Source organism: Eurypyga helias, unplaced genomic scaffold (genome assembly GCF_000690775.1).
Source record: "Eurypyga helias isolate BGI_N326 unplaced genomic scaffold, ASM69077v1 scaffold30692, whole genome shotgun sequence".
NCBI classification, from domain to species: Eukaryota; Metazoa; Chordata; class Aves; order Eurypygiformes; family Eurypygidae; genus Eurypyga; species Eurypyga helias.
The window spans coordinates 1-20,647 of record NW_010236067.1 but is presented as its reverse complement, the minus strand read 5'-3'; the positions used below and the strand labels follow the sequence as shown (position 1 = coordinate 20,647).

The 20,647-nt window shown below is 51.7% G+C and overlaps 1 protein-coding gene across 1 annotated transcript; it reads left to right on the top strand.

Annotated features, from left to right (window-relative positions):
- Positions 1–1,618: 1,618 nt before the first annotated feature.
- On the top strand, positions 1,619–20,346 carry PSMD11 (proteasome (prosome, macropain) 26S subunit, non-ATPase, 11; the record flags this gene model as incomplete). The annotated part of the gene is made up of 13 exons (XM_010146962.1): positions 1,619–1,730; positions 7,661–7,785; positions 10,958–11,029; positions 11,371–11,428; positions 13,326–13,520; positions 13,986–14,130; positions 14,388–14,448; positions 15,996–16,058; positions 16,674–16,799; positions 17,348–17,383; positions 18,448–18,499; positions 19,803–19,945; positions 20,076–20,346. Coding segments are annotated over 12 exons (1,188 nt in total), but the record flags the coding sequence as incomplete, so codon positions are not given.
- Positions 20,347–20,647: the final 301 nt, after the last annotated feature.

The following is a 20,647-nucleotide window of genomic DNA, read 5'->3' as shown; positions in this document are numbered from 1 at the left end:
GGCTGTACCGGGGCTTTGGGGGGTGGTGTCCCGGCGCCTGGGTGTTGCGCCGGTAGCGGTGTCCTGCAGCGGGTATTTGGGGTGCTGAGGGATGACAGAACTGCTGGAAGTGGTGTTTCCTCTCGGCACTAAAGTACCCTTGCTGTTCAAACGGCCTTCTCAGCGCTACACAGGAAGTTTTGGGGGGGGTTTGTTGTCTGTGCCGTGGCTGGAGTTTTAAGTTCGGCTTGTCTCAAGACAGATGCTGTTTGCAGCGGTTACCCGGTTGGGCCGTCCCGGGTGTTCAGCCGTGCCAGGGGGGTGTTGGTGCTGTCGGGTGGTTTGTAGCCATAATCCGTCTTTATTTGAGGGGAGTGCAGGGTGGGGAGAGGGGGTGCCGTAGAGACAGGTGTGTAACAGAGAAGTTGTTGGTTCTCGTAGATGTCTGGTGAGTTCTGAAGACGTGCCGTGACCTGCTGTCACCCCGCTGTGTTGGGTGACACATAAATAAAAGTTTCCCGGTGTTGTGGTAGACCTTGAAGCTGGAGTTGCTGTATGGTCTTTAAAAGTTGCTCATCCCTCTGGGTGTTGCCGTGGTTAATTAGTAGCTGACGTTCTCAAACCTGGCATCACACCTACAACTTTCCGTCCGGTCTGGCTCAGTCAGGAGTAGCAGCTCGTGTTGCCGGTTGGTGTTAGCTGGGGCAGTGCGGCGAGCGTTGGGGTGATACTTCCCTCGCTGGAGTACAGTTAGTTTGCTTTTGACACCGCGCGTGTTAAATTACGGGTGCTGAAAGCTGCCCTCTGTGCCCAGCGTCTGGGGAGGAGCGCAGTGCCCTCCGCAGAGCTGGCTTTACGGCGTTGTGGCTTTGGTGGTGGTGTTCGGGGAACTCGCCCGCACAGGGGATGGTGGAGGTGAATGTTTATGCAGTAGCAGGTGTCAGGGAAGAAAATGCGTTGTTTTACAGATAACTTATGTGAAACTGATGCTGTGTGCACACGGGTTAGGTGCTGCCGTATGTCACCTGACCCTCTGCGTACTTCGGAGCCAGAGTTACTCACGTTGGTGCACAGTGATGATTAGTTGTCGGAGTTTGGGGTGGGAAGGAGCGCTGACTCCCGTGGCAGTTGTAACCCTGATCCCCTCCTGAGCGGAGAGAGCAGACGTACCTGACTCGCAACACCCGTGTTCTTGTGCCGGGCCTTGACCATGGGATCGCAACTTAAACCACAAAGCAGCGACATCAGAAATCCCAATGCCAGAATGTCCAGCCCTGGAAATCCCGTTGCATTTCTTTCTTTCTTTGTTTTGTGGTGTCAGCGGGAGAGGGTCTGCTGGGGGATGGTGGTGTGTTTTACCCAGAACTTGAGCAGCTGGACAAGCTTAATGGGACTACTTCAAAACTTAAATTATCACCAAGCTGGAGCACGCAGTTGCATCCGTTGGCTGGGTTAAAGCCCTCGTGGAGATGCAGTGCTCTGTAGAAGCTGCTTTTAAACTTCCCACCTAATCTGCTTTCCAGATCGCGCCGATCACTGAATTCACTGTGGCCCGTTACAACAGTTGCATTGGTTTGGTGCCTTTCCAGGGGTAGTGATTGTCTTCTAACTGAAATGGCATTAAACGTAACCTTTCCACTCTTTTCTAGTGAAACGTGATGTCCAGGAAAATGATGAAGAAGCGGTGCAAGTCAAAGAGCAGAGCATCCTGGAACTGGGGTCGCTTCTGGCCAAGACTGGGCAGGCAGAAGGTGAGCCTGGGATAAGTGACTGAGGTAACGGGAAATAGATACATGCGTTCACATGAATTTAGTCTCCTTATTTAAGAGGTAGAAGTAAAAGCAGGTTTTGGCAGGAGGTGTTATCTCGGAGACAGGACAGAAACTAAACTAGATAAACAGCATAAAGTTTTAGTCTCGTGTTACTTGGCCCCGTATTCCAAAAGATTGCCGATGCATTGGGCAGTGGGGTTAGTGACCCTCTGACGTGTGGCCACTGTAGCAAAAGTGACTAAAGCTTTATTAAGCTGGTGTGTTTGAAATGAGAAGTTTCTCTTGTTTTTTAATAATATCAAGAGCCTTGTTTCAAATAGGAAAGTTTGTCCCCAAAAGGCCTTTCTCCCCAGCAGCTTCTCTCTCAATTTATCTGCTGATCAGATTTATCTGCTGAAACATGACATCAGAAGATCCTTCCCCAGCTCCTCACAAGAGCAAGACTTGACAGTCCTCCCATTGTGAATGTGCGAAAGGACAGAAATGGAGTAAAGTTCTCTATTCAATGACTTTTAGGTTGAATCTGTTCATGTCTTCTGTTTCCTGGAAAGCTCAAGGCAGTGTGTTTTTTTGTACGCAGCAGTTTGGGTTTGTTTCTTTGGCTGAAGAACGCTCTTGCCTTTTCTGGAGCACCTTTCACCTTGAGCATCTTAGGAGCTGATAGGCCGTGTCCCTGCAAAGAGTGTTCTCTCCGTGGCGGACGGTTGGCCATGGTATAGCCCTGATGTTTTCTAACTGCACAGCAATGATTCAGGATGTGAACTGAAGCGTGTGTGCTTTTAACAGTCTGAAACTGGTTGGGGAGAACAGGCCAGCAGAAGGTTTGATCCAACCTTCGACTGGGCCGCCAGACCTCACGTCAGAGTAGTCCGTGGGAAGCAGCTGAGCTCCCGGGTAGCGGCTGGTGGAGATCAGGGGTTTCTGTTTATTCTGAAACACTCACTTGGTGTCCGACTCTCCAGTCTTTGTAAACATCTGTTTTGACTTGGCCGTTGAACTGATCCACCCACTCTGTATGTGTTTGGGCGTTCTGGATGCTGATCCTGCTGTGATGTGTGTGAGGTACATGTCTTGTGCCTGGGGCTGTGCTGGAAATAGAGGTGCTGTTTGTCTCACCTGACTAAGGGTGTCCATCTCTGATTTCCTAGTGTGACTGCTTTTATAGTCAGTGGGGAAAAATATGCCCTTCTGGCATGCGGTTCATAGAATCATAGAATCACAGAATGGTTTGGGTGGGAAGGGACCTTAAAGATCAACCGGTTCCAACCCCCCTGCCATGGGCAGGGACCCCTTCCACTAGACCAGGTTGCTCCAAGCCTCATCCAGCCTGGCCTTGGACACTTCCAGGGATCCACAGCTTCTCTGGGCAACCTGTCCCAGTGCCTCCCACCCTCCCCATGAAGAATTCCTTCCTGATGTCCAAGTTACTTCCCCTCTCTTTCAATTTAAACCCGTTACCCCTTGTCATGTCACTCCCTGCCCTTGTTAAAAGTCCCCCCCAGCTTCCTTGTAGCCCCTTCAGGCACTGGAAGGTGCTATAAGGTCTCCCCGGAGCCTTCTCTTCTCCAGGCTGAACACCACAACTCTCTCAGCCTGTCCCCATGGCAGAGGGGCTCCAGCCCTCGGAGCATCCCCATGGCCTTCTCTGGACTCACTCCAACTAATCGATACCTTTATGTTGGCAGCCCCAGAGCTGGACACAGAACTCCAGGTGGGGTCTCCCCAGAGCAGAGTACAGGGGCAGAATCCCCTCCCTCGCCCTGCTGCCCACGCTGCTCTGGATCCAGCCCAGGATACGGTTGGCTTTCTGGGCTGCCAGCGCACACGGCCAGCTCATGTCCATCTTTTCATTCACCAGTACCCCCAAGTCCTTCTCCTCAGGGCTGCTCTCGATCCATTCTCCCCCAGCCTGTACTTGTGCTGGGATTGCCCCAACCCAGGTGCAGGACCTTGCACTTGGCCTGGTTGAATTCCATGAAGTTGGCATGGTCCCACCTCTCCAGCCTGTCCAGGTCCCTCTGGATGAGTTCACCTCTTCTAAAGTGAGAATTTGGAGCAGGACAAATGAAGCCTGTTGTAAAGTGCTCGTTTCTCTAATGGAATGTTAAAGGACTTCAAGCCAATTATCTGGGATATAGGTGTCTGTGTTCTATGGGTGCCCTTTGCACTCTCATGTTTGCTTCTGTAGAGACAATTAAACGTGCCTTTGCTCCTGCACTAGGGAAGGTGTGTGTGTTTGGGCTGAAAAGGGGGGAAATCATCAGAAAAGTCCTCAGGTGGAGGTGTGGGTATGCTGGTGCTGTTGGTAAGCCTGAGAGAAGAGTTGTTAGGTGCATGGCGGCCTCCTCACTGCTGCAGGACTTGGAGTAGCTTGGAGTTTAAGCCGAAGTCTTAGACGAGTTTGAAGAACTTCAGTGTATTCTCAGAGGGTGGTTGGCTAATAGATGTTCTTTAAGGGACAGGGTAAGCAATTGAAAGTGACAGCGTGAACTCATCAAAACCAGGTTTATGAAGGAGCAAGTGTGAAATGTATGTGAAATGTGTTGAAGGAAACAAACTGCAGAGCAACCATATTCCCAGTAGAAGAAAATGAACTTGGCAGCATTAAGGAGCCAGTTGTGTGCGTGTAGATCAGAATGAAATCACCAGGTTGTGCTTCCCAGAGACCTGTGGTGAAGCTGGGGGAGGAGGAAAGGGAATACTAGCTCAGAGACGCGCTAGTCCTGTGGGAAAGGCACTGTCACCTGCCCTTTCGGTCCGTTTCCTAGGGTGCAGTAGACTGGTGGTGACAAGCAGTCAGGGTCAGCAGCATCTTCACCAGCTACAGCCGCTCACGAAGGTGCTGGTACCAGGCAGGCACGTGGATCTTCACATCCAGGGGGAGTGATTCCAGTGCTGCTTAACCTGATGAGGAAATCACTGAGACTGCACGCTTTCTGGCCCAAATGAAATAGATTTCATCGTTGTGACTCGCTGCACACGTTTTGGTTGTAGCAGGTGGAGTTTCTGTGGCAGATTCGAGGTGTTGCAGTGGCTTGTTGGCTACTTCCAAACAACGACTTCCCGGAGATGAAAGGGTCTGTGAGTTGCAGCCTGGGGAAAAATTCAGCTGCAGCTTGGTGGGGTTTGAAAGTTCCAACTCCTGTGCTGCTCTCTGGGAGTGTGAGGGGAACATGTAGTTTTCAGAGGACTGACTTCCAGCGAGCCTTTGTTTAAAATAATAGTAATAATACAAATGACCCTCTTTCTCAGCCTGATAGAGATTAAGGATTGAACTGGTAGATTAATTACTTTTTTGGGACAGTTCCAGATGTTTATAGCATTGCTTAAAAGTGTAGGATTGGAATAGCTGGGGTGAGTATTCAGGTACATGGCATGTTAGCTTGTGGAAGCGCTCTCTCTGAGGATGAGCAGCAGACTTCATTTTCCAGAGCGGCTGCTAGTCACTTCTCCAGAGCTGTCAGTCACACCATCACCAAGCATCGCGTTTACATAAAAAAAGAAAATCCTAAGAATAGTTGACAGTTACACTGGTAGGAAAGAGAAATTTCCGTGGGAACTTTGCGCTTGTGTGTCTAAATATGTAGTTTGCAAAATGTAGGGTTATTCCAGCTTCGAGTCCGCTTTCTAGGGAACTCTGGGGCAGCTGTTGAGCAAGTCAATGGAAAGATAAATACCGTAGTATATTTCACGTGATGTTTTCCTTTCATTTCTTCTCAAGTCCCCTTCCTGCGTGGAAGAGTGTTGTGCGCTAAACCCATGATTCGGTTGGTCCCAAGAAGCTGGTGTGATGCAGCGATGCAGAGGAGGGAGAGCGGTACCTTGTGGTACTTGTGAGCTGATGGGTCTCAGAGAGTCTCGCTGCCTTGATAAGGCAAATGCTTAGTGGCTGAGCTCAAAGCTAAGGATGCAGCGCTGTGGCCTGATGACAGGTGGGCTTGTCACTGGTGTTAAGGGCTGTGCTTTCAAGTCCTCCTGCTAGTTGCTAAAGGGAAGAGCGCAAGAAGCAGCTTCTGGGCAACTCCAGCTTTAGTGCTGCTTCTCTTCCAAGCCAAAGGTGTTCTGGAGCCCACCTTTCTCCGCTCCCATCGAGGGGAGGGTGCTTGAGAGTGGCTCTGCCCCAAGTGGTGCGTTGGAAGCAGCTGTCTGCTGCTGCCACGGTAGTTTGTTTACTGTATGTGAAACCAAAGTGGTTAAAATCATTGGCATTTGCATCTGCGAGTGGTACCATAGGTTGACCGGTGAATGACAGCGGTGTGGGAAAAGGCCTTGTCTGCCACGGGGCAGTAGGTAACAGTTCCTGTTGAGTAAAAGCTGAGCGTTGACTGAAACTGTCAGCGGGGCCCAGAGTTGGGTATTAAAGTACCTCAGTTGTAGAAAAACCTGCCCATTTATTCTCCAGCAGAGAGGAGGTAAAACTTACAGAACCTTGGGCACGGCAGTCACAGCGGCTTGTTTTGTTCCCTGTACAAAGTCCAATTGGTCCGTTGTGGAAAGAGTCAGGATTTGCTGCTCTGCTGTTGGGAATGTAAGGCTCCTCGAAGGACGCGGGGCGTGCTCCGGAGGAGGTTCTGTTGTTCTAAAACTGAGTTCAGCTGTGTAGAAATGTCAGTACGTCACCATGGGCAATTGGATTGGAACACACTGAGGTCCACTTCTTAAAGGTGTAAGAAATGAGTTGTGTCAGGGTTGGTTAAGATTGTAAAATAAATAGGTTGAAAAAGTAGAAAATAGCCTAATTTTTAGGTATCAGAATGTTCTTACAACAGTGCTTTGGCGTTACTGCTGGACGAAATACAGAAGAAACCTTGTTTTCAACTGGTTTTATTGTAATCGTCCCAGGCTGAAATTCTGCTGGTGCTCCTCCGCATACTAATTGAAATAAAATTGGTTAATCTCTCATTGTAGCTTTGATTCTGATACCAGTTTGGTGTAGAGTATATCGAAGGTTTCTCAAGCGCTCGTTACAGGCTTGGTTTTGTTTTTCCTATCAAGTCTTGCCAACAGAGTAGTGTGAGATCTAGCTGGTGTTTGGGTGTGCCTTAGCATTCGGGGGCAACCAAGGTGTGATTTCAGTGTACGATCCCACCGCTTCACGAGTCAGCGCTGAACCCGGCGCTGCCTGGGTGCTGGCCTGCTGCAAGTATCCTCTTCTCCCGCCTGTAAGGAGAACCGCTGCGGCCTGGCCCGGCGGCTGCCTGTCGTTTATTGTAATGCCCTCACGTAACTCCCTTCTGCTTCCAGAGTCCCGAGACTGCTGTGACATCGGCTGCTGCATTCCTTCGCTCTGTAGAACAACATTTTTAGTGTATTTCTTTGTAAAGGAAGGCTTTTCCTTTGTGAGCTTGAGACTAGCTTTATCGCTGTGACCGAGTAAGGAGACTGACGGGAACAGCGAGCTAGTGCAGTGAGGCAGGGTCTGATGGGTGACGTGGGCAGTGGAGGTGGTAACCGTCGTGTTTTCAGCAGCGGAGCGCAGGGTGTACCTGACTCCTAGGGTATGGCAGATGGAAACGTCCAGCTGTGAGTTCATAACAACATACTCCAACTCGACACTCTGCTGCCCACTTTATGGAAAAAACTCAAAGCATTTAGTAGATGCTCACGTTTTGAACGTGTGCCCGAGGGCAGTGTCGTTACAAGTGGCGCTGTAACTGGGCGAGCTGAAGGGGCGGGAAGCGTGTGCGGTGTGGGTAAGACTGGAGCCCAGCAGTCACCGTGACCAGTCCGTGGTTACCGCGAGGCATTCCTTCTGCTGCCGCCTATTGCTCTTTCCTGTGAATGATGTTGAGGGGCTGCTTGTAAGACGTTTGGTGTAACAAATACCGCTGCCTACCAACGCGCCGGGGCTGCGGTGCAGCGTTTGGCTGCGTGGTTGTATTTCATGCTTTGGTTTTTCTCCTGCACAGAGCTGGGAGGACTTCTGAAGTACGTTCGACCCTTCTTGAACTCCATCAGCAAAGCAAAGGCAGCCCGCTTAGTCCGATCCCTGCTCGATCTCTTCCTTGATATGGAGGCAGCAACAGGACAGGAGGTGAGGTTACGCTTCAGCACTGGTCTGTTCCTTAAAAGCCTCTAACACCGTTATCTGTCCTACTTTGCTTCACACTGAAGAATTATTCATGTCAGGAAACATTAATGCATTTGGATATATTCCATCAGTAAAACACTGTCTAATTTAATTCACTCCTTCCCATGTTTTTCTGCCAGCTGCGGGTTAGGGTTAACTCACCCTGGGCATTTTCTCAGATTTGGTTGCTGGCTGCTGGTTGTACGGCGTTAGTGTCACTTTGCAGTGCGGTTAGCGCTCGGGAGGTGAGAGGCGCTGTGCCCTTCCAGGGAGCTCGGGCTGGTGGGAAGGCGTGTGATGGCACGGAGCTAGAGTGGGGAGTGTTTGGGGTCTCCGCAGGAGGCGGAGGGGTGACACGGTGAGTGTTCCTTCTCCTTTCAACTGGAGACAGGAAGGTGCGCTGCGTGCTGTGAGCCTCTTGCTCTACAGAGGGCTTCTGAGGCGTGAAAGTTACTCCTGGTGTGGGAGTGGAAAAAGTCCTGCAGCCACCAAGCATAAACCACTTCCAGTGGGTGAAATTCTCCGCTAGAAAACCCGTTTGGTCCAGGGTAGTCCCCAGTTAAGATTTCCGCCACTCTCGTTCGCTCCCAAGAATACAGCTGAGCGTTTTCTCTTTTTCCTTCCTTCTTTCTGTCCACGTGACTTGGTTATTTGGGAATTGGAGAAGGCCAGGAGCGACTTGTGAACGATGAGGAGCCACTCGCAGCAGCGCTGACCTGCGGTGGTGGGGGTTGTACTGGCGCACCAAAGCAGTTGGTGGAAGCGGGAGGACGGGGGTCTGAGCAGCAGGTTGAGGACAAAGCCTACACCACTGTGCACCCAGCGACAGCGGCCTGGGAGAGGTCGTGCCGTCCTGGGAGGCAGGCGGCTTTCTTGTCTGTGCCGGCATCATCCTGCAGTTACGGTGATGTAGCCAACGTTCGTCCCTTGCTCTTCAGTTCTTGTGGCTTGTGCCGTGTTACCGTACCGGTGACCGACAGAATCTTCTGCTCCTCTTTAAGAGAAGAGATGAAGGGAGGCAGGGTGGGACGTGCAGGTGAGAAGGGAACCCCTGAAGGGGTCAGGAGAAAATCAGTGGCTTTGGGCTTTTTCTGAAGGTGGAAATGACTATTTGGATGCATTCCCAAAAGGGGGCGTTTTATGGCAGAGGAAAAACTTGGAGTAACAGTGATGGAAATATGGCCTGGTTAGTCAAAACATTCACTTTCAAGCCTATTCAGCAGCCAAACCCAAAACCTTAAGGAATTATAACACCTAAGCTGCGAGGTTCTTGATGTCCTGGTTATTTTCAGCGCCTCAGAAATGTTGAGAGGGGTTGTTCCTTCCTCAGGGTAACGTGTATTAAGAGGACTCCCAGGAGTCCAGTAAAGCAACGAAATTGGAGATTTCTCCAGCTCCTAATGCACCAGCTATCACTGTGCAGTAAACTGCGACTTCATAATGGCTTTTCAGAAAATGTTCCCGATTAATAAGCGGTGATGAGGAGCTGACAAGTCCTGCAGTGCCGTACAGCTACAGAGCTGCTCCAGAAAGAGCTGCGGTCCGGAGATTTTGGGGAAAGGCGTTCCTGAGCCTGGCCCCTCAGGGTGACTGTATGTTATGGGCCAGCACTAAATCAACACCTTCTAATTGGGGTGGACCATGGCTGCTTTATTCATCCAGGGAATCTCAGCAGTCTTAAGCTGCTGGGTTCCTTTACTCTGCTTTGAAGTGACAGATAAAACATCCAGTGGCACTGGCTCCTGGCACCTACCTTGGCTGTAAGTAGCGGAGCCCAGCACCTCTGTTGCTTTCTGCTGCTGAGGGACGCACATGGCCTGACATATTTACACCCTAAACCACTTCATTTTCCTTTGGAAGAGAGCAGTTAATACAGTTCTCTCTATGGCCAAATGAAATGGTGCAAAACACCTTGGAAGGGACCTCAAAGTTCATCCCTTGCAGTGAGGCAGAATCGGTTCTCGAGTTCCCAGATGTTTTTGTTTTGAACAAGAGCACAGCTGTATAAGAAATGCTATTGGGAGTTCAGCAATTTTTGCTGGTGAAACTTTGGAAGCTAAAGCTTTATTTTCATATCCTGGTGTGGGAGGATTGTCCCTGGTGGGCAGAAAAAGTTATTGGAAGCCAAATGCATTCGAAAAGCAATCGAAGAAGGTGGTCTGTTGGGGGGTTTTATGACAACTAAAGCTTAAACGAAACCTTAGTTTCCCTTCTGAGAAAGAGGAGCAGGGAAGGCTCCGGGGAGACCTGATAGCACCTTCCAGTGCCTGAAGGGGCTACAAGGAAGCTGGGGGGGACTTTTTACAAGGGCAGGGAGTGACAGGACAAGGGGTAACGGGTTTAAATTGAAAGTGGGGAGGTTTAGATTGGACATCAGGAAGAAATTCTTCCTGCATAGGGTGGGGAGGCACTGGGACAGGTTGCCCAGAGAAACTGTGGATGCCCCATCGCTGGAAGTGTCCAAGGCCAGGCTGGATGAGGCTTGGAGCAACCTGGTCTAGTGGAAGGTGTCCCTGCCCGTGGCAGGGGGTGGGACTGGGGGGGCTTTAAGGGCCCTTCCAACCCAAACCATTCCATGATTTTATGATTCTGAACTTTCCTTCCTCCTGCAATATGCATTATAAGTCATCTGATACTCTGAACGTGGTTACAAGGGGCAGGAAGTGAATCTAACAAGTAGGGTGTGAAAACATTGCACAAACTGTAGCTGTTCCACATCACCTGGTGCGTGTTCCTGTGAGTTTAAACTCTGGTGCCAACATGATGCAGCCTGAGGCTGAAGCGTGTCGTGTGTGGTTACCAGTGAGTCCTTGTTCAGAGACGTCGCTTAACCTTGCTCCGCTGAGCCGCCGTTCTCTCCAGCGCTGAACTACTGGGAGTGTGAAAGGTGTGCTTGGGAGGCGTTTGGGGCGGCACTGATGATGAAGGCTAATCTCCAGGCTCGTTCTAAAGTGAAGCTAATGATGCTCTTTAGCCATGCTGCTGTTCAGGCAGGAATGACTTTGTTTTTTAAACTACACTGTGCAGATTCAGGCTTTGTTGTATTTTTGTTGCTTTGTAGGAAATGATTGAACCGTGCTGCTGTTTAAAGAGGGGCAGCAGGAGGCTTTACAAATTTCTTTCTGCTCCCTTTAAGGTTGACCTGTGTCTAGAGTGTATCGAATGGGCCAAATCAGAGAAGAGGACTTTCCTACGCCAGGCTCTGGAGGTACGTTACGTTGTGGATCCCAAACCTGTGTGGTAGCGGCTTCCCCTTACCCACTTAGTACCCGTGAGAGCAGAGAGCTTGTAGTGTGTGGGTCAGCTCTCTGTCCATGTCACGGACGGGTGGCGCGATGGCACTGACGTCAGTGACTCCCCGAGCAGGCAGGAGTTCACCAGCTGCGCTCGGATCTGGCCGGTCTTGCAGAACTGGACTGTGTGATGTAATGAACGCAAACTGATTTAGTGAAGCCTGTGCAGATACGAATATGAAGTTTCATTTTACAAAATAAACGTGTGCTACCTTCCTCTGGCTTTCCTCACTGCCGTTCTTTTTCTGTTCTCCAGGCGAGGCTGGTCTCCTTGTACTTCGATACCAAGAGGTACCAGGAAGCCCTGCAGCTAGGTGAGTCTCCCACTAGGTGGTGGTAGTAGCTCTTTGTTAGTCGTGAGGCTGCCGAGGAAAATTATCAATGACGTCATGTTCTTTAAGTTTTGTAGTAGTTGGGCATGAATTTCTCAGTGCTGTACCACATCTGCCATCCTTTACTATAGCACGGTGATAAAAGCTTTGTGATCTCCTTGTTCTCACCATTTGTTCATTTGAGATGATTTTGGAAGCGAAGAGGATCTGCGTGCAGTCCAAGGCCGTCAGGTTGGGCTGCTGCTGGGACATACACCCTGTGCTGCTGTGGTCAGAGGGGCTGAAGGGAAAACCCAGCCTTCTGCAGCTTGCTCAATAGGCCTTGCTAAAAACTAGTGATGGTGGGCAGTGGCAAGCCTCTCGGGATGTCATTAGAATCACAGAATCATGGAATGGTTTGGGTTGGGAGGGACCTTAAAGCCCATCCAGTCCCACCCCCTGCCCTGGGCAGAGACACCTTCCACTAGACCAGGTTGCTCCAAGCCTCATCCAGCCTGGCCTTGGACACTTCCAGGGATGGGGCATCCACAGCTTCTCTGGGCAACCTTAGACAAGCTCTTGTGAGCGGGTGTAAAGGCTTTAAGAATTTGCTTCTGCACCACCTGAGATATGGTAATTAACCATGTGAACTCTGCAGAGTGGCGTAAAGCAGGTCGTCTTACACGGCCCAACTCCCTTCGGTGCCTTACGCGTGCTCGTTTTGCAAATGACTGCAGTAATGTGAGATGAGGTTTGAGCTGCCTGAAGGGTATTTGGACAGACCAGCTCAGCGCGTGGGCACGGCAGGGCTGCCACGGCCAGCAGCGCTCACCTGGGCACCGTGACGCCTCGCCAGGGACCCGTCACTTCTCCAGCAGCGTGGTGGCGAGAGCGTGTCCTGCCCCGAGCCACCTGGGTGACTTGTAGCTGTTCAGAATGTCAGGTTATGTTAAATGCTCTGAAACAGGGAATTCAGTGTCAAGTTAGAATTAGTTTGCATACAGATATATAATGCACTCAAGTTTAAACTGATCAGACTCCACACTCCAAAGCTATGCTTAATTAAGTTAATTAACCATGGTACAGCTTAGGGAGCTGTGAAGGCCTCTCTGAATCTGAAGGCTCTGCCGAGGTGTCAGGTTGTGCGCTAGCGTTGCTGTGTGGCACAGCCTCTACGAGGTGTTTCTGGGGAGAGCCCCTCCTCTGCCACCTGCTTGTGCAGCTTCAGCTGTGGCTTTCAGCTTCTGAGCCTGGCAGGCGAGGATGAGGTTCTCATCTGCCCTTGCTCTCGGTTAGCTCGTAGTTCGTAGCGGGGGAAGGAAGGGGAAGGTTTCCTCTAAAGCCTTTCTGGCCTCACAAGGCTTTAACATGTTTATCCAGGCATTCCTTAGGCTGTCCGTTCCTACCTCCTAAACTTGATCTGACGTGTTTAAAACATTCCTTCCTCATCCCATATTCTTAGGAGGTGCTTGAAAATCCTCAGGTCTCCCCCTAGGGAATGATGCAGGTACTCCGGGTTTGCTCGGAGCCCTGCGTGTGAGTGGGAAATCATGCTGGAAATCGCCTGGGGAAGGGGTACCAGAGTGACCGTCCGAACTGCACACCCCATCCTCGCGTGTCCGCGGCCTGTGACGAGGTGACACAGACACGCTGTCCACACACCCAGTGTCCTCACTGCCCTCTTCCACCTCAAACACCGAGCTGGTTCATCCTTCTCCGGCTGTGGACGGACGCTGTTTCCTCTCTCTTGTTCCTTCTCGGAAGGACGGGTTGTGTAAGCCTAGCCTCCCTTCCTCGAAGCCAGCGCTGAGGCGGTGGAAGAAGGGAAGGCTTGGCTTGCGGAATCGTTGATCGCAGGCGCAGAGCAGGTTACAGACGTTCTTGTTCTCCCCACTGCTAGGCTCCCAGCTTCTGCGGGAATTGAAGAAGATGGACGACAAGGCATTGCTGGTGGAAGTGCAGCTGTTAGAAAGTAAGACTTACCATGCCCTGAGCAACCTGCCAAAAGCAAGAGCAGCCTTAACCTCTGCACGGACTACAGCCAACGCAATCTACTGTCCACCTAAGCTGCAAGCAGCGCTAGACATGCAGTCAGGTAAAGTCCTTCGGGAGGAGGGGGAAGCCCAGGTCTGTCATGACACATCAGTTGACTGACACTTGTTCTTTCCTGAGTGAATCATAAAAAAATGCTGCTAGCCGGGACCTCAGGATACCTGCCAGTCTGCCCAGCTGTAGTTGTGTTGTTCCTGACACACATTTTCAGCCTGGTTTTGAAAACCTCTGGTGGTGGAGGGTCTGTAACCCCCCCGGCACTACAGCTTCACACTGTGGTAGCAGCACTACCGTTGTTCCTGACCTCACTTACACACACTTTCCTGAAGTGCCCTGATGTTGCCTGTCTCAACGTGTCCCCTTGAGAGAGGGCATGGATGTTCTGCTAGGAAGAAAGGATTCCCTTTACTAGGTACCACGTAAAGCACTGGGCAACCCAATTGTTCTGTCCAGTTCCATTCACATTCAGCACGAGCACTGATGCCTGCCTGTTTGCTCCGCTCAACAGGTATTATCCATGCAGCAGAAGAGAAGGACTGGAAAACAGCCTATTCATATTTTTACGAGGCGTTTGAGGGATACGATTCAATTGACAACCCAAAAGCCATCACTGCGCTGAAATACATGTTGCTGTGCAAAATCATGCTGAACATGTACGTGGCAAACGAACGGTCCTGCGAAGAGCACTTCCTGCACTTACATGGGAAAGGCCTTTCGTGTATAAGACATCACTGAAAGAACTCAAGCAGAGAAGTGCTTTTCTTGCTCTTTGTCTTTATTTATGACTTAACACTGTCTCAGAAGCTTTGATCATTTGAATTGTAATTTTCTACCGATTGGGAATTTTGGAGGCACACAGATTTAAGCTGTGTTTTTGAATAAATGCTCTTTCCTTCCCTCCCCTCTCTAGCCCAGAAGATGTGCAGGCATTAGTGAGTGGAAAGCTTGCTCTGCGGTATGCAGGAAGACAGGTATAGAAACTTAACCCTTTCTATCCTCCTGTTATCTCTGAGAATATCGTGTTATTCTTTTTTTCCAATACTTTGGTCTTTTCATACCGAAACACCCTCCACCCATGAGTGTCCCAAACAAGATCCAGCACTGATGGAATTACCACGTGTAATTGCCTTAAGTCTTTTGCCATCAAAGGGAATACAGTGGGTTTCACTGAGAGTCTGGCCTGCTCGCTTCATTTTCTGTTTTTAATCCTCCCTGCTTTCTTCATGAGCCACTGACTGCCCAGTGCCCCAAGGTACTGGTGTCTCAGCCCTTGCAGCTGCTCAGCAGCCATGGATCCGATGGGTTTAAATCCAAGTTACTCGGTGTTGCAGCAAGCCCTGACGGTCTGTTCACAGGAGTGTAGCTGCAGCTTGAGACCTGGGTGCCTGTGAGGTGGGAGCCAAGCAGCTGGGGAGTTGCTAGACCGACTTTTTTCTGACAAGCTAACTCGCCGGCCTGTGAGCGCCACCCCCGGATTAAACCCGGGGATGCTGGTGCAGAGCACAGGGCCTGCAGCCAAGTGTGCCAGGGCCTGAGCCAGGCTTACCCACCGATGCCCTCGGAGCCTTTGGTCAGACGGCTCTTTGCGTTGACGCAGGAGCTAATGCTCACCTGCCTCACAGAGGATTGGGGACCTATTTAGTAGAGGAGGGCAGCGAGCAGATTTGTGTAGAAAGAAGCCTGGAGTGGGGATATCCCTGCATTATCCTTGCTGGATCACCAAGGGCAGCCCTGGGCCTCCTTCATCCCCATCCCCAAGCGGCAGCAGGGTTGGAGGCTTCTTTTCAGGGTGTGAGGGCAGGGTATGGGAGGAAGTCTGTTCCCTGCACTGTCCTGAGCGAGGGGGCAGAGGGGAGGTGGGCAGCCTCGGGGACAGCTCGGTGGGGGAGATGGTGGCAGGAGCCTGGGCCTCGTGTGCTGTAGCCACTGTCCTGCTTGTCTCGGGCACTTGCGCCTCTCGCTTGGAAACTGTTCTGCTGGTGCTGCTCTGTGCAGTGTAAAGATGGCAGTTTGGTTGTGGCTGGGTCTTCTGCTTTGTTTCAGCAACTGTGGGGTAGATGACCAGCTGATGCTGTCCCTGAGGGTATCCGTAGGACTCCTGCCATGCTTCTGTCGCTCTGCGGAGGCGATGTGGCCTGCAAAGGGGAGAAGCACAGTTTAGGGGCTGGAAATGGCCACGCTTATTAAGCAAGTGACAAATTGTGCACTTTCCTTAAAAAAATCATACCCAACTTGCTCCTGAGCTGCAACCTGATAGGAAGTGCAGCTGGTACTCTCAAACCTTGCACTACTTGAGCTCTTTGTTTCGGTGAAGCTGATTTCATGCTGTGTCCTGCAGCTGTTCTGCCTGTTCTCCTCAGGAGCAGCTGTTCTTGCTCTGCCTGGGTAGAAGCAACACTGACATGGCTTTGTATTGCTTTGCTGCTTAAGCACGTTTCCCCTATACTGCACAGCTGGCATAATAGGACTGGGAGGGGAATCCAGAAAAATGACCCACTCTTGTTTTCTTTCTCTGCAGACAGAAGCACTAAAATGTGTGGCACAGGCCAGTAAGAACCGGTCGCTGGCAGATTTTGAAAAGGTGAGTCAGGAGGCAGAAAAAGGAGCCTGGCTGGACAAAACATTCTCTTTTGGAAAGTTGCAGGAGCTGCAACATCCCACAGCAGGAAACTGTAGAATCATTCGTAGAAAGCAGCCGTGCATCAAGCAGATACTCCACAAAACTCAGCCCGTTTGGTTTTCCCAGCATGGGGAGTAATAACTCACTTCAACCTAGTTTTTTTCCCTTTGGTTTTGTGTTTTTGGGATGAGAACTCAGAAGTAGTTTGCTGCACTTTTGGGGCCATTCAGTGGGATGTGTATCCTCCTAAAATTTTTCCTGGCTTCGTCAAGAACACGACAGAGTAATGGAGAGGATTCCCGTGGCAGGGAACAATCCTGTCTCGCTGTCTCCCGAGCGCAAACCAGAGGCTCTGGCTTGCCAAGCTCCAGCAGGGTAAAGGTGAAGGGTGCTTGCTGCACGGCGCTCGAAGGGCTGCTGGCCTGTCACGACCTCCTGGCCTCTTAGCAAAGTGACGGGATCGGATTAACCACTGCTACTTTGCTGGGCAGGGAGGGAAGGCTGTTTCATTCTTGGAGGGCCTTGAGGACTGGAGACCCGTGGCTGATTTATTTGTTCCCACCGTCTCTTCCGCAGGCTCTGACAGACTATAAGGTGGAGCTCAGGGACGACCCCATCATAAACACTCACTTGGCTAAGCTCTATGATAACTTATTGGAACAGAATCTGATCCGAGTCATCGAACCCTTCTCCAGAGTACAGGTAAATGTCTCCAGCAGCACACCAACACGCTGGTACCCCTGTCCCCTGCCAGCCCTGGGTGAGGGACTTGTTCCCATACCAAATGCCTCTTACTAGAGCTGCCCAGTGCTTCCAGAGCTCGGGTTCATCGTGTTCTGCTGAAAAACGGTGAGGGGGCTGAGGGGAGCTTTGGAAAACCACCTTCCAGAGTCACTGCCCTTTCCAGGCGCTTCCCGTAGGCGCACTGAAAGGTGACGTGCTTTGAACACTGAAGGTAACAGTGTTTGGCTTTCAGGGGCTCTGTCGGGGTGTGGGTAAAGCTGCAGGAACCCTGGAGAAGAAATGCCATGTCATGTTTCAGAGGGAAACGGCTCTAGGTGTCCAGTTCAGTTAAAATTAGGTATGAAATCTGAAGGACATGAAACTGCCGAGGGGGAAAGCCTCTGGAGGTTTTTAGGCCAGAGCGTTCTCAGGCCCTGGAGCTGTTCCATGGAAGAGCCCTGGAGCTCCATGGTGTGTGTCGAAAGTGCAGCTGGAGATTTACTTAACTCTGTTGGTCTCTCTTACAGATTGAACACATATCCAGCCTCATCAAGCTCTCAAAGGTAAGAACATCACTAGAAATCAGTGGCACATCTTAAGAGGGCAGAGGAATTTGCTGTTACAGGCAAATATCACTCCTGGGAACTGAGCTCTAACATGGCCAGTTTCCGGAGGCGTCGGGCCAGCCTCCCCTGCACTCGACTTTGCTGTAACATCACCTTCCTCCACACGGGTTTTACTCCCTGCGCTTGCTCTTGCTTTCACTGGAGACAGGTTTTCCTGTGCCGTAGTAACAGCTCGTGCTGTGACCAGCTCAGTCTTCCCCGCTGACCTGCGTTTAGTCCTGCGAGCATGCTCAGAGGAATCTTTCTGACCCTTAAGGTACAGGATGAAGTTCCGTTAGGGATGCCTGTGCCCCCTGACTACTGCAATAACTGCTTCACAGCTGATCCGAACCAGGCCGAGTCTTGGGAAGATCCGCTGTAGTCCCAGCCAGTTGCATCCCAAAGTGCTTTTGTCCTGTTTTGGCATTAAGGCCGGAGGTTTGGAGGTGTACTGAGTCCAGCCTTTACGGTCGTTCCGTCATCTGTCCTGTTCCACCTGTGCAGCCTTTTCCTAGGCTCGCCCTGGGTGTTTAGCACGTGCTGAGTGGCTGAGCAAGAGCCCGAGTGCAGGCGCTGAGCTGCAGCAGCGCATCCTCTGCAGAGAGCAGGAGAGGAGCTGACTCCTGCAGGGCCTCCCCTGGCCCTGCGCAGGGGGCCGGCTCGGTACGGGTGGCTTAGATGAAGCTTGGCCAACGCTCACCGCGTGCTGAACCAAGCCAGGATGGTCATGCCCCACGTGAGCGATGCCCCTCTGACCTGGCAGATGCACCCTCTTCTGCGGAACGAGAGGGCGAGGCATCCTGGTGCTCTCCCTAAAAGCTGCTGCCTGATTTCCAGCGTCACCTGAAGCGTGCGGTATCAGAGCAGTGTGCGGGGAGATCTGTCCTGCCGTTGTGGGCAGCGGTGACGCAGCCGCTTCTAAGTGGTGCTTCTATCCCGCCGGGGCTGTGGTGTGGAGCAGTAAAATTCGTCTTGGTTTGCATAGTTCCAGGAGACTTTTAACTTCTCTGCTTCAATTTCAGGCTGAGGTGGAAAGGAAACTCTCACAGATGATTTTGGACAAGAAATTTCATGGTGAGTCTCTGCATCCTTCGGTTTTGACCGCCCCAGGCCAGGGCATGTGCGAGCAGGCGGGGGGCAGACACCTCTTCATGACGCCGAGCCTCCTTAGACTGCTCGCTCCGGGCAGGCGCTGCGGGAGGAGCGCCGAGCGGTGGGCTCACCTGGGCTCTGCTCTCCTGAGGGCTGTTCCTATTGCTCCTTCCATCCACCTTCGTTACGCTCGGGGCTTAATTTCCTGCAAATCAGAGCCCACGTTTAGGCCCCCACGTGCTGCAGCTGCACCCATGGGCGGTTGCGAGGGGCGCTGGTGGGCTGCCTAGCAGAGATGTGCTCCTCCGCCTCGCGCCTTACCGGAGCATGTGGTCGCCTTTCCCGCATACTTTCAGTCGGGAGCGGTTTGTGCCGTGGTGGGGGGCACCTGCACGGCAGAGTGGGTTGGTTTGGGTTTGGCTGGGACCGCGGGAGGCTGCTCCGCTGATCAGCCCTGAAGAAAACAGCTCTGGCCCTGTTGTCCTGTGTGCCGATGCAGAAGGCCCTTGATCCAGCTGAGCAGGGTGAATGGGAGCTGGCTGGAAGCAGCGTGTTGGTTAGGGATAGCTGGGGGTTGCGGGACCTAGCCGCAGTGCCTCTCTGGCACCTGCCACCATTACAAAACGGCTTTTTTCTCAGTTTGGCTTGTGCCAGTGCTGTGCTGAGCCATGCTGACCTCATTGCAGCTTTCCAGTATCTGAAGGGGCTACAAGGGTGCTGGGAGAGGACTTTTTACAAGAGCCTGTAGTGATAGGACAAGGGGTAACGGGTACAGATTGAAATCAGGGAGGTTTAGATTAGATGTCAGGAAGAAATTCTTCACAGAGAGGGTGGTGAGGCACTGGGACAGGTTGCCCAGAGAAGCTGTGGATGCCCCATCCCTGGATGTCTTCAAGGCCAGGCTGGATGAGGCTTTGAGCAACCTGGTCTAGTGGAAGGTGTCCCTGCCCATGGCAGGGGGGTTGGAACTAGATGGGCTTTAAGGTCCCTTCCAACCCAAACCATTCTGTGATTCTGTGATTCTATGCTGCTGGGCACGCCTGGAGGAGTGGAGCCGTTGTGGAAACGTGCGGCACAGGCATCTCCTGGATGTCTCCTCCTCCCTAGGGGAGTTGTGTTTGCCTGGGCAGGCTGCTGCTGGTGCACTCCAGGCAGAAATCAGCCACCCGGCCCAGCACGGCACGTGCCCCATCCGCGCCCCACGCTGACCCGCCGCTTGCTGGGGAGCTCCCCGAATCCCCGCCGTCTGGAGTGTCACACTGGTAACCGCAGCTTGTGCCCGCAGGCATCCTCGACCAAGGCGAGGGAGTCCTGATCATCTTCGACGAACCCCCCGTAGACAAGACATACGAAGCTGCCCTCGAGACTATCCAGAACATGAGTAAAGTAGTGGATTCGCTCTACAACAAAGCCAAGAAGCTAACATAGGTGAGTGGGGGCAGGAGCCGGCGGCCACAGCGGCTCCGGACCCGTCGCTCCTCCCAGGCCAAGGTGCGGGTTGCGGCCTTGAGGCTTGTTTTCTCTCCTCGATTGACGTGGCTCTGTTTTCTCTTTGCAGAGTCGAATTTGCTAGCTGTCATTTGGAGAGTGTGTGTGACAGGAGAGTGAAACCTTTGGGAAAATGTTAGGAGACTTTTTTTTTTTTTTCTTTGTTCTACTTTTCGCTCGGAAAGTTTTTAACTTCCTCATCCAGTGCATCTTGTATTCCATACGATGCGTGTTCCAGTTTCATGTAATCTTTACTGGCCGAACTTTGTATCTGGGGGGGGAATATTGTTTAAACAAAGAGGGTATTCTAAATAAAAGGAAAAAGGCTTACACTACCTAAACATGTGCTTTCCACTTCCTGAGGGATGGCAGAGAGTTAAGCAGGGACAAAGTGTGTTACCAGTAGGTGCCCAAAACCAGCTGGTTTCGTCTCTCCCTCCACTCTGGGATCTGACACTTGCTGACGGTGTACAAGCAGCCAACCCTCTTCCATTTGTACCGCACCGAAAAAACCCCAAATGTGCAGACTGCTGGTTTCTTTTTAAATCTTAAAGGCCTCGGATCCCCGCGAAATCAGCTCCACAATGATGTTCCTGAAGGCTTTCGCACCCGAGGCGCCTGCTTCGGAACCGTCATTGTGCC